This window comes from Podarcis filfolensis (assembly GCF_964270895.1).
Source record: "Podarcis filfolensis genome assembly, chromosome: 5".
Taxonomy (NCBI): Eukaryota; Metazoa; Chordata; class Lepidosauria; order Squamata; family Lacertidae; genus Podarcis; species Podarcis filfolensis.
In genome coordinates, this window is record NC_139608.1 from 55219999 (window position 1) to 55234118 (window position 14120).

Sequence of the window (14120 nt, forward strand, 5' to 3'; positions counted from 1 at the left end):
AGGTGTCAACCTGTGCAGAAAAGCAAAAAAACAAACAAACAAGCAAAATAAAAGGATCAAGATTCTAGCTTGCTACTTGTTTCTTGTCTAATTTTCTTGTTATGGAGTTAGGTATCATCTGAGTTGCCCTTCTGTTGCTCCAACCTTTGCTGAACCTCTTTTGCCTTTTAGGTGCAGCTGATGAACTTGCTCCTTTAGCTTTGAAGACCTATAACGTTCACGACGCTGCTATTGAATTGCTATTGGATAATGTAGCCCTAGTCTGCTCCAGTGCCCCAACTATCTGTGTTGCTGTCTAATTATTCATTGCTTGCTGGGTGTGTGGTTTTGCTTCTTTCTGAGAGCTGTATTCTACTTTTGTTAACTGGCATCCTTTTGCAGTTCTGTGATACTGTACAACCATACTCATTAAAAATTACCCTCTAGGGTGGCCCAGTTTTCTGCCTCACATAGTAATACTGACCCTCTTGCCTTCTTGGCTGTACATGAGCTTGACACAACTCACCTTTATTTTTTTGCGGCAAGTTTCTGTTATATATCTACCAACTATCTTTCCTGCTCCTTTTTGGCCTTCCTTTTCTTTAAAAATATTGGTAAATGAGAAGGTGCCTAAGGAAAGACCACAAAGTAGATGAAAGGAAAGGAGGGCATCGCCTCTGAACGTAAGCGAGAACTTAATAGATGAAAGTTTTGAGCAAAGACAAGAGAGCATAAAAAGGAAATAAAACTTTGTAATTTAAGGTTACCAGGGTTGAGATAATATGGAAAAGGACTGTGAAAGTAGGAGGATGCCGAAGTCCTTTTAAAGAGAGATATTAAAGATCAAAGCAATTACATTAGTGTCATTTTTTGGTGTAGCTCAGTAAATAACAGAAGACTTCCTTGTGTTGTTTGTAGAAGCAGGAGTGTTGGTAATGTACAGAAACATTCCAATATTCTTTGTGCTAGTATTTCCTCGTTTGCCTAGAATTGTGGCTTTGCTTATCATAATTTGATAGATAGATTTTGATGACTTCAGTCTATGATGGGATGGGGGGTGCTGGACCTGCTGAACTTTCCTTAGTAGCTGGTAACAGACTGGGAGCCCACTTGCATTCTGTTAATGGCATCATTAATGATTACTTGAAGACCCAGGGATATAAATAATGTTGATGAATTTGCAGTAAGTTCCCATGAAGTAAAACTGTTCTGTTGCTCTGGCAAGGGAATGCTTAGCCTGAAGAATCTTGCAGAGTCTCTATCTTGATAGAAGGGGGTTTCCATAAGTGAGCAACACATGATTGACAGTTGCTTCTGGTTTAACACTGCTTGTTGCCAGACTCGAATTTCAGCCTTAGTACACTTTGTGTAGAGATTCACTGTGACATAAGAAAACTAATTTCCTTCTGTGATGCAAACTTTGAGAAACCGCTTCTGCTAATCTCTCTCTCTCTCTCTCTCTCTCTCTCTCTCTCTCTCTCTCTCTCACACACACACACACACACACACACACACACACCAACAAAGCTGAAATTCTTATTTAACAAGTGTGGAAGTCTCATTACACCGAAATGCACAGAATACATAATGCTGAAAATTAACTAGTTCAGACACAAATGGCTGTTGGAGTTGTGTTTTGGGCTCCTTCCTCCTCTTAAACACTCAGATTCTTCCCAATTTCCTGGTTCATTGCAAACCACAGCTCGACAAAACCTCCAAATCAGGCAAAATGTCATTTTGGTTAAACATATTTAACCACCTGTGTGGAATTGAAAACCATAGTTTAAAGTGGGTTTCCTGTTTTGGTTAAGAGGAGACAATGGTTTGTCATGAACGAGGGAACAAGAGAGAAAATTGGAAGATATGAGGGAATGGGGAGCATGTGAAACAGAAGCATAGCCTGATGCTTATATCTGGAACAGGATAATGTTTATAATCATAATATCAACTGTCAACCAAACTTTGAACTCATTGTATGTCTCCCATAGATTTCTGGGTCTTAAATAGCACTCCTTTTAAAATCTGAACCTTTGTCAATATTTTCATTGCACTGCGGGCTAGTGAAGTATATGAGGCAGTATCATAAGTGGAAGCTAACAGGCAACGGAAACAGAAGTAAGTTTAGGCAGTGAGAATTATCTGGGCCTAGAAAATAATCTGAAAGTGCCTGCTGTAATTCTGACTTGCCTAGTGTCGGAGACTATGTGAAATACTGTGGAACCCCGTGTTACGTACCACCCTCCTTGTGAATGCTGCGGGTTATGAGCTCCGCTAACCCAGTAGATGCCCCTTGTTGCAAACTTTGCCCCGGGATGTGAGCGGAAGGCGCGCACCGGCAGCTCGGAAGCAGCAGGAGCGCCATTAGCGAAAGCGCGCCTCATGTTATGAGTGGTTTCGGGTTACAAACAGACCTCCAGAACGGATTAAGTTCGTAACCGGAGGTACCACTGTGAAGGGAATTTCTATGCCAAGAAAAATAGTAAATGATGAAGCACCATATCTACAAGTGGGAATTTGAAACAACTTGTATATCTCTGCTTATATATACAACAATAAATTTTTTTCTAGTTCCCCAGTTCACCCTTTCCATCATAATTGTGGATACATCCCTGAGTTTCTTCATGTTATGGGTGTGGTATGAGGAGATATATGAAAATATTTTTAATTTCAGTGAGGAGCTGTCCCTTATGCTATGCCAGTTCTTTGAACTGACCTTTACCTCATTCTGACAGAACAGGACAAGACTCTGAGTGACAATGTCCCACAATGCAATTACTGTGCGTCAGATGAGCTGGTCCCTTACAAATCACCTCGAACTTTACACATCTGCTGGCTGTCAGCATCTGCCAGGTTCATTCACCCGAAAATAATGAAAAAAAACTCTCATTATTGTGCCATAACAGGTAAAGTGTTAGGACAATTATTGGACATCCTGAGTGACCTTGTACAGTCTTAGCCAACTGCCCTTGCCAACATATTTTTGGGTCAGCCTATGGGTATGTAAAATAGAAACCCTCTTCCCCCACCCCTCCCTGCTTTTAGATGACATACAGGTTATGACTCAAGTTGGGAGTGGGAGAGAGGAGAGAAATCTGGGGATCCTGTCAGAGCATCATTATTTTCTAAATTGCTGCTGCGCCTTCTAGAAAAAGGAAAAACAAAGTGAAGATTCTAACTTAACCGCTAAGGTGAATTCACTTGCAAATCTAGGACTTAATACATTCCCCCCCCCCCCTTATATTTGACTTCAGTTTATAATGAGTACTGGCCAGCCTCAGAGATATTATGGGTTCGGTTCCAGACCAGTGCAATAAAGCAAATATTGCAATAAACTGGGACACAGTATGTAGTAGAAATGATTGATTCCTTGTAAATTAATACCACTTTGCAATATTTAGCTGCTTCAAACAGTGCTTTTGCAAAGGGCTTTAATCTCTGCTCATCTGTTGATGAGTGGGGATTAAATCCTGCTGCCATAGCTGTGTGATCTTGTTTCCTGCTGGGAACAGGGCATGCAGCCAATGCGGGGTTAAGCCCTATTTCTCCAACTCATCAGCTGACATTACCAGTGACATCAGCTGGTGAGTGTGTGTGGGGGGGGGATTTCTTCAGAGCCCAAATTGGACCCCCTGCCGGGCCAAGATTAACCCATGGACCAGGGGTTCCTCACCTCTTTAATACAGGTTGACAAAAAGAGGTTAACTTCCAGTCTTAAACATACAAGTGCCAGTAAGAATATTGGCAGTGCTGCCTACCTAACAGACTTTATGTGAGCCAGGGCTTAGGAGGATTTAGTCTTGCATTTTGTTTTCAGCGCCAAAGCTCAGTCCTGAAACTTCCCAGGGTGAAAAACAGCTTCAGGGTAATTTAACCCCTTCCCCTCCCCACATTCTGTGGTCCCAGATACCCCTATGGTTCTTACTTAAACCTTGACACATAAATTACAGCTCCCATAGTTCGGACCTCAGAGTCAAGATACCAAGTGGCTTGGCAGTCCTAGAAAGCCTGATGCAATGGAACTTCTTTATCTTCATTTCTGTCATACGGGTGTGTGCAATGCAACATACCTTTCTGCAATGGTTTTCTTTTCAGTTCTGTGGTTGTACTTGTCAGAAGAGTACGTTCTCAAAATGTTGGTAGTGTCAGAGATTTTTTTAAAAGTTGGTGCGCTTTGCTGCAAAACGAGTTGTCAGCGGATCTAGTTCAGCTCCATGCATGCTGAATGTCTGTATTACAACCATTCTTCCTTCTCTTAATTCAGACAAATGTTTAGGGAGAACTTTTAGGGCAGTTCCTAAGTCATGGGTGGTAGCATCCATATGAAATGAAAACGAAAATACACCATAGAGGAGATACTCGGCTGAGTGCAGGTTTGACCCAGCCATTGTTATTCCGTTTCCAGTTGTTGTTGAGCCTTCTTTACCAGTTCTGTTATTTCATAGTGAAGAGATCGCCAAAGGCTCCATGTTGTTTTATTATGGTTCAGCACACCTGACACTTGGCAAACCTTCCATCTGGAACTGCTCCTATGCTTATGATCTCAAGTAAGGCATTGCTGCATTGATTGTAACTCTCTTTCCTGCCTTCCTATATTGATACAGTGTATTGGCCCAAATTCTTTGACATTTCAAGTAGCTTGCAATACCTAATAGCTGTTTGAGTTAATCATGTCCTACAGTTATTATTTCATATATGTGGCAATACAAGTTGTTCTTTAAGCTAGATTGTTAGAATCCTAGAATTAACTCTGAACACCTTTGCTGCATTTAAAATATATTATTATTATTATTTTGTTTTTATACTCCAGTGTAAACTATATTTGGAATAACAGATGTGAAGTACTGTCATCTAACTGTCACACCAATTGTTCATTGTTCTGAGAAGGTCACATCATAATTCATTAACAGTAATTATTCCCTGGGTACACGCTGCACTTCTTTACCTCAATTGCTTCATTAGCCCATGAGTGATTCTCACATTCGTTGCTGCAATCAATGAAGATATATTTATAATGTACAAGTGGATGCTATTAGTTACAATATATTAACTGCCTAATTTAAAATGGAAAAGCTATCTTTATGAAGGGCAATTAACCACTAAGTGTAATTGATAATTCACATACCTATGATTAGGAAAGACAAATAATGCCAAAAGAATGATTCTGGAGACGACATCTTTGGACATTTTAAATGGTCATAAGATGTGTGTGTCGTGCCCCCTCCCCCCCCCCCCCCCCGCTTCTGCCATGGGACCACATTTTTCAGAATTGCTTCTGATAGATATATTTTGCTTGAATTTACTTAATATGTTATGCTTAATACAAAAGGTATGGATTTTGACCTCTTTGAAAAATCGTCTTATTTCCACACTCTCTTATTTTATTATTATTTAATACCATTATATACATGCTTCAGCATACAAATTCCACATCCTTTACAAACCTAATATGAACATATATAAGTAAATATACCAATCATTCTTCAATCTCATCAACAAATAATTGTATACTGGGCAGACCAACCCCCCCCCCCGATCTGCTGTTGAATGAGGCAGATATATTCTTCCATCTAGCTTTGCTCAGTTCTGCCACTGCAGAGCTCCTTAATGAACCCCTCAAACTGTGGATAAGTGGAAGTGTAATCCAGGCTTGTTTGCTGCATCAGCCTGTGATGTGGCATAAAAAAACAACAGGATTTCTTGCCCTGCTTTTTCTGCCCTGGCCAGTGTGAACAATTGGGTTGTGTGTGCAGTGTAGCTCCACCACTCTGTGATGGCTTCCTGCAGTCCTGGTAGGTTTAGGTAACCCGTTATTGTTTCATCTTTTATGAAATTGAACATAACGCTTCATTAATTTAACCCTGTAAGGGAATCTTTACTAATGTTTAAAAAATGCTCAACATTTATTTCAACATTTTATTTACCAAACCAATGGTTTTGGTACCTCTGTATCTCACCCCCCACCAAATGCTGGAATACTAATGCCACCCAATATGGTCCAATGAAATTTTTATACCTGTTCTCTCTTAACCTTTATTAATATTTGCAAACCAAAATTATTAACAATTCTTAATAACTGGACATTTCTGCTGAATAAGAATGATGTGTATATCTCCAACATTCATCTTTCTTTGCATAAATCCTTTTAACCCCCCCCCCCCAATGGTGTCATGTACCATCTAGCTATATTTTAAAACATTCTCAACTAAATTTTCTTTTGGTCTAGCTTGGTCCTACACGGGTTCCCATACTTTGTTAGAAATGCCTTTATTTTCACAGTCAAAATGGCATTCAGGTGCCATTTTGAGGCGCTTGCCAACTCAGAAGTTCTTATAGCACAAGTTTATGTTTGAGTTTATGTTTACTTGGAAATAATCCCCAGTGGGTTGTATCACTCCCTATATAATCTATAGATGGAGCCAGAAAGTTGCATCACCAAGATTTAGATGGATACTGTTTGGTGCTCCAATTATATATATATATTGAATGCAAACAACATAATAACCTGACTCTTTACATATGAGTTTGTAATGCATTCTTCTCATCTTTTCATTTATTTAAATTCTGAATTCTGTAGCTGATTGATTTAATGTCTCACCGTTTTGCTCTGTCAGGATCAAGACATCTGGTCTTAAGCTGCGGTTCTGCACCAATGAAACTCAAGCTACGCGAGACAAGTTTGTAGGAAAGTTGCAGCATCTGGGCTTTGACATTGGGGTGGATGAAGTCACTGCTCCAGCACCAGCAGCATGCCGAATCCTGAAGGAACGCAACCTGAGGCCACACCTGCTTGTACATGATGGTATGTTAGTGTTTAATGCTTTGTACAGACTTGCTGCTAATAACAGTGGAGGTGGGCACTTTAAATGTGGTGCAATCTTATTTTTGCAGTGGGAATGAAGACATTTCAAGGCATGCATGTTTTCAGGTGTATGGGTTAGATCCAGGAGCTCCACTCCTTTGTGCATAATGCCTCTTCTGCTCATGGTAGTGCTGTTTTACACTTTGCATTAGGGCGTTTCACAGAAAATGAAAACTCAGCCCCAAAATGTGCTTCAACTAGAGTGTTTGCAAACTCTTGCAGAAGCATGATAGCTCCTATAATGCCTGATTATTATCGGGCTGTGTGAAGTCTTGCACTAGTCTTGCACAAGTGTTAGTAGTTACTTTTCTTCTGCACCTTATCCAGCCACCTTCTTGAACTGGGAATGACAGGGAAGGAGAACCATTGAGGTAAAATTTATAGAACATGCAATTTATCTTGAAATTAGAAAACATCATTTTTGCTTTCTATAACACCACAATAGCATATATTCTTGTTTTGCTATCAAGCTGCTTCCACATGGACCTGGCAAGCTGAATATCTAGGGAGCTGGTCTTTTTGCTTACCATCATAGGAAGACGCTTCCATGTTCTGACTTTCAGCTTTGAGATCTAACACAATGTGCCCTGTGTATCACCTAAGTGCATTTTCCACACAGTACCAGAGGTTCCTGAGGATGTCAAGTCACTTTCTGCTGCACTTGGAATGAAGCACAGCAGAGACTAATTTATCTGCTTTGGCCTCACTGGCCCCAGTCTTATTTTAGTGCCCCATCCTCACTAGGAAGACTATTGGCAGGCTGGTTAATGGTTAATAGGACAGTGTAACAGCTGTTCTTCACAGAGAGCTCTTTCCTCCTGAATCTCTTAGTCTCTCATTTTATCTTTAGCACACCCTTGCCTTGTTACTAATTATGTGCTTTTTTACATGAGCCCAGTACCTGTCCACAGTTCCTCATCCTGGCTACGCCTGCCTCTTGGCTGTTTGCCCTGTTGTTTCAAGACCTGACTTGGGTCATGGGTCCTAGATCTTGTCCTTTCTTGTCTTCTTTGTGGTCCTGATTTCCCTAGCTATGCTCATGAAAGCAGCTTCCATATCCAGCCATGGGCTAGGATTGCCCTTCCTTTTCCTGTGATAAAATCACTAAAGTTGAGGTCTGAGGGCCTCAGCTGGCCCCTCCAGCAGATGGCTGTATCTGGTCTATGCAGCTGGAAATAAAAAACTTGATTGATCTGGCTCAGGCGATTAAACAACAACATGGTTGTAGTTGATGCGCATGGCCTTAGTCTCTTACGTTACAACAATTGGGTTGTCTTAACATCTGGATCGACCAGGGTGCTCATGGGATTTCACTGGAGAGCAGCCCCTCAACCTAATAATAAGTACAGTAATGTTTGACTATGTTTCTGACTAGACTTCTCAAGATCTTATGCCCATGTGCTCCTTGAGAGAACAGTGTTTGGGAATTGTGGATGAAGAGGTGCCAGGCTGAAAGTGCAGGTTGCAGGAGAGAGATGAAAGAAGAGGTTGCCCTCAAGATCAGGCAGGGAAAGAAGGGGCGGCAGCATTAACTGAGGAAACGAAAGGTGACGGAATAAAAAAGGCAGAGCCTCAAAATGATACTGAAAGGGGAGGGGAATAACTATTGGAGGATGCAATTATGTCCCTTTCTGTGTAACCACAACCTAAAATGAGGAAACGGTTAATGAGAAAGTTGTTATCTGTTCTGTTTTGTCATAATCTCTGCAGGGATTCATTCCAAACATGTTGTCTTGTAATGACTGCCTGGGTGAAAAGCTGCTTATCTACTTGCTATGTCCAAACATATTGGGCATATTGTATTTTCCAGTAAAATGTATTTCATTTAGTGTTGTGCTGAACCTTTTGATCCCATCTGTTTTTGGGCAGCTTGAAGAGGGTGGAGATGAAGTAAAGTGGCCTTTGGAGAGATGGGATGGGGAACCTCTAATAAATTTTGTGGGGGACAGCAGAAAGGTTTACTTGTACTTTTTATTTGATAAGATACGAAAGAAGAAGAAACAATAAATAGTACCCATGTTGAAAACAAAACAGAACATTACAAAAAATGAAAAAATTGTTATTGTAGTTAACTAGACCTTAACCTAATATGGTATTTATAAAAATAAAGGGTTTACTTTATTAAACAGCATGAAGCCCTTAGCACAAAAGCTCACATATTTCTAGTATTTCCTAGAAGACCATGCGATCATGCAGTGCATGGTGGATAACATTGGTCTTTCTAGGACGTGGTGTCAGGATGTAAGCTTTTGTGCAAAGAGTTCTGTACTACTGCAAGCACAAGTGGGCTCTTCTATTGGGCTAACAGCCCTGCTTTTTAAAAAGTTCCATGTTTTAGAAAGCGTGTTCTCCTTCATGGAGAGCACGTGTTGCGGTGGGGGCCGCCAGGACACTCCAGAGTTGGGGGCGGGCTAATTGTTCGTTGGCCACTGATGCGATTGGGGCTTCCCTTGTTCTTGGGAAGAAGTTAATGTTGCCATTTGTTGATTGACAGCCAGAAATGCTAAAACTCCTTGCATGAGGCTAGGACTTCCTCTTTTCGACTGTGCATCGGATTGCCTGTCCCCCCCTCCCTAGAATTAGGGTTGTTCGCTTTGACCTTGCTATGCCTGTCATGGGGTCGTCTGCTCTTGGGACAGAGGGCTGGTAGGAATTTTTTTTTCCATCTGGCTGATTGGCTGGGGCCATTTGGTTTTTGCCTACTGCGTAGCAAATCGTCACAACTTGTAAGATTGCGGTTAGGCATTGGTTTATGGTTTGGTTGGTTGAGGAGAAGTGGTTGAGTGCCTGCCCTTGGTAGGTTGAGTGCCTGCCCCTCTAATGCTGCTGCTGCAAGGGATTCCGTTAAAGGAATTGGGGGCTAACTATTGCTTGTCCACTCTGTCAAGGGGGCTCGGGCCATAGCAATGAGCTCCTGGTTGCATTTGGGGTGAGGGCAGGTTCCCTGCTCCGCGTTACCCCCAAGCGTATTCCCCTATTCTGACTTGCGCATCGTGCGGAATGTCAGTCTGTCCCCCATGGTGGGGGCAGATAGTCGCAACCAATGCCTAAGCAACCACTCACAAATTTGTATTTCAATAAAGTTGTGGCCAAAATTATGCTAAAAATCTTAAACAAAAAATTCTGTGTGATGTGTGAGTTATTGGGATGGACCTGGGGACCTCGACATGCAAAAGCTCATTCATGTTTGCAGCAGTGCAGGGCTCTTGGCACTAAGGTGTCCTAGAAAGGCCATGTTACTACAGAGGAGAAAAAAGGGTTTGAAGAGGTAAAAAGTCTGATCTGCCAACTGATACATTTATTAATGTAATGCAGACCCTCAACCTATAAAATTTCTCCAGAGCTTTTGTTTGGGCTTGATACAACAGTAGTTCTAATTTGAGCATCATTTTTAAAACTTGAATTCTTCTTCTTCTTCACCATCAAGACCACGGTTTCAGATTTGCCAATTTGCCTTGTAATTCAAAAGAGTCACTTGGAAATACAGCTGATGTACACTTTTGTTCTTCGGTTTCATCCAAAAACATAACAAAAATGCTGAGCTGCAACTTTGGGGTGTCAAGTTCATTCCAAATGACGATTATCTGCTTGCCATCTCATAGATGCACTTGCTTGGTTCTCCAGCAATCAAGTGTCTGCATTCTGAGATGTGCTGCGGCTTGTGACCTGACCTTAGGTCTTGCACTGCTAGCAAAGAAGTGCTCAGAATGAGGATGCGTTTCACTGGAATAAAGCATAATTTTATACTGGTATCACAACAAAGGTGTGCCAGTTATGTAACATCAAAAGGGAACATTTTGAGTTTGATGTTTCAGAATTTAGCTGCATGTAATGCAGAATAAAGGTAAAGGGACCCCTGACCATTAGGTCCAGTCGGGATGACTCTGGGGTTGCGGCGCTCATCTCGCTTTATTGGCCAAGGGAGCTGGCATACAGCTTCCGGGTCATGTGGCCAGCATGACTAAGCCATTTCTGGCGAACCAGAGCAGCGTATGGAAACACCGTTTACCTTCCTGCTGGAGCGGTACCTATTTCTCTACTTGCACTTCATGCTTTTGAACTGCTAGGTTGGCAGAAGCAGGGACCGAGCAACGGGAGTTCACCTCGTCGCAGGGATTTGAACCGCTGACCTTCTGATCAGCAAGCCCTAGGCTCTGTGGTTTAACCCACAGCGCCACCTGCAGAATACACACTAGCAAAATCCAGAAAGAATTGGCTGTGGATGGCAAGCTGCTGTTGATTTATAAGTATTGATTGCTTGGGTTTTTCAAGTTCCTTTCCAGTGTTCTTCCATTGTGTTTTATGGTGTGCGCGCACACAGAAGTGGAATTGCCATGTGGAGTGCTTTAGTTCTGGAAGCTGATCAGTCATGCTGTCTTCCAGAATGTTCCATACCATTCTCTCAACCCTGTTTTTCATTATTTCCCCACAACAGTCAGTCAGCCACATTCACACAATGTGTATTAATACCACATTGAACAGTCAAAGAATTCTGTAGTTTGTTAAGGGTGCTGAGAGTTGTTAGGAAGCCCCTTTTCACCTCACAGAGCTACAGTTTCCAGAATTCCACGTGAAGAGGGATGAATTGTGAAGCGACTCTGAGACCAACTCTCGGCACCCTTAAAAAACTACAACTCCCACAATTCTTTGGGAGGAAGCCATGTTTTTGTTTTAAAGTGGCGCTGTAGTGCTTTATACGTATGGTGTGAGTGTGACCTAAGTTCACTCCTCATTGGTATGCTTGGTTGTTGTTTTCATCCATCATAGTTTTTTCCTAAATATTATTTTTTTGCTTCTGCAACCTTTGGAATCCTGTAAGCCTGCTGATGCCTCCCTCTTGTGGCTGGGTTGTGCCATTTTGATTATGTAGTTCTCGGTGTGTAGATCCTTGAATTCACTTTTGGTGTATCAGACAGAGTAGTTCAGCCTTCCCCCCCCCCCCCAAAGAATAGTCAGAACAGCAGTGATAAGTCAATGAAAAGTTGAAGAAAGGGTAGCAAATATATGGCTTCCTGAAATAATTTGATTTTTCTGCCCCTTAGATCTTATCCCAGAATTTGCTGATATTGATAGAGCAAACCCAAACTGTGTGGTGGTTGGTGATGCAGCAGACAACTTTTCTTACAAAAACCTTAATGCTGCCTTCCAAGTGCTCATTGGTTTGGAGAATCCAGTTCTGATATCTCTAGGAAGAGGGTAAGTTAATCAATTTATTTATAGTTCTCAGAAATATTGGGGATGCCAGAAATATATGTGTGCTGCTTGCTTCCCCTTCCAGCCTCAAGTTCTTTTGCTGTATTTTGACTTCTTTTTTGAAGCCCAGAATTAGGGAGAATTATGCTACTATTGCACTGCTCTTTGCATTATCTTCTTAATAACTTCTTTCCCCATGGTTTTGTCTGTTATTGCTGCGTATTAGACGTGTGTTTGCAAAGACTACCATGTATTCCGCCCCCCTCTAGCTCCCATTTTTAAAAGCACAGGAGAACAGCAACTGTCTCAGTAGCCTTTAGAACAACATGAAATCCGTTTTGCACCTAACACAGCCTAATTTTATTAAGACTGCCTAACACTTGCTGCACACCATTTAGGATGTTTATAAGCTACAGGCTCTTGGGCTTCAACATCATTCCCAGCCCTTTATCTCCCTCTATCTCTTTGTTATGTTGCTTTGCTTAATATCCACCCTAAAGAAGTACTGATCCCTAAAAGCAATTCTCAACCAGTGTAACTGTTTTCAGTAGGGGTAATATGCTTGCTGACTGCTGTCCTTACCAACATTTTTGCAGCAGCATTTTTTTCACTAGTTGCAATTTCTGGACCATCTTCAAGGGCAGTCCCATGTAGGTTTGCATTACAGTAATCCAGTTTGGAGTTTACCAGAGCATGAGTAACTATGGCCAGGCTATCCCTATCCAGAAATAGCTGAAGCTGCGTAGAGGTGCTCCTAATCCTCAAGTCCACTAGGGCCTTGAGTGACAAAGATGGTTCCAGGAGCCCCACAAACAACACACCTCCTCCTCCTTCATGAGAAATGTAACCCACTATGAACATACTAATTACACCTAACTCCAAACCCCCTAATGACAGCAGCCTCATATAGAAGTTAAATAACATGGGATCCCTCAAGAAAGCTTCCATGGGAGCTGAGCACCAATCACCCTATGCTATTCTCTGAAATTGTTCTTGAAGGTAGGAGCAAAACCACTTTAAACTCATGCCTCCAACTCCCTCAGACAGTATCATGTTCAATGCTGTCCAAATCCATGGAGAGATCAAGGTGAATCAACAGGCTTGCCCTCCCCACCGCCCTTTTCCTGACAAAGGTCATCAACCAGAGCAACAAAAGCTGAGAATGTGTTGAAATGGGTCTAGAATGATAATCGGTTTTATACAAGCACGCCTGAAGCTGCTCTATCACCACGTTCTTGAGCGCCATGCTGGGAGAATGTACACACTGGGCACCCCGCAGCCCTGATTTAAGACTGTGCCTCTAACCTTGATTCTTTAGAGAATAACTCCCAGTGAACTTGGTAGGTGTTTCTTCTGAGAGGACCTGCTTTGATGTGGCTGATAGCTCCTTGTATCCCATTGATCTCAATGTGGTTCGCCTTGATCTCCTAAGCATGATTACTTGGAAGAAAGCCCAAGTGAATTCAGTGCAGTTTAGAAAAGGGGTCAATGGCTGGAGCTTTTAATGCACTGGACAGTATTGGAGTGCATCCATTTTGTTTTATTCCTTGGAGCTGTCCCATAGAAGGCAGCTTTGATTTATTTCTAAACAGCTGTAAGGCTTTCTGAGAGTAGTCATGCAGGTAGTTCAATGGAGCTAAGTAGGGGTCTACTGTGATTGTTGACTTCCTCTGATAGTGCGTTTGTGTGTGTGTTGGGGAAACAGACCAAGTCTTACTTGGAGTGAAGTAAATGTTGCAGAAATATGAAGTGTACAAGACATTTGTAATTCAAACCTCCTCTTTAAGCTTGTAACATCTTCCATAAAGGAGATTACTTTGCTTTGTGTGAGAAGGTGACATTAAATTTGCTTTGATTCAAAATTGAGCTTCTGTGGTAGCATATAGCTGCAGCAGCAGTGCTTCTAGCATCAGTTATTTGTTTTCATGTGGTATTTCTGTAGTAATTCTCTCTCTCTCTCTCTCTCTCTCTCTCTATATATATATATATATATAAAACAGAAAAGTATAGAGTTCATTCCTTAAAAATTATTTTGAAGAAAGAAACTAACATTCTTTCAGCTAAAGTTTTGGTGTGCTCACTTAGAAAC

General features: G+C 41.6%; 1 protein-coding gene across 2 annotated transcripts in view; it reads left to right on the top strand.

The window, feature by feature from the left end:
* LHPP (phospholysine phosphohistidine inorganic pyrophosphate phosphatase) overlaps positions 1–14120 on the top strand; it is a 114076-nt gene that overhangs the window by 7684 nt on the left and 92272 nt on the right. For both annotated transcript variants that reach the window (XR_014548931.1, XM_083617073.1), the window contains exons 2-3: positions 6591–6778; positions 11881–12034. Coding sequence is in view for 1 of the 2 variants with exons in the window: in XM_083617073.1 (XP_083473199.1) it covers positions 6591–6778; positions 11881–12034 (342 nt within the window). In the remaining variant the exon portion in view is untranslated. The remainder of the gene's footprint in view (positions 1–6590; positions 6779–11880; positions 12035–14120) is intronic.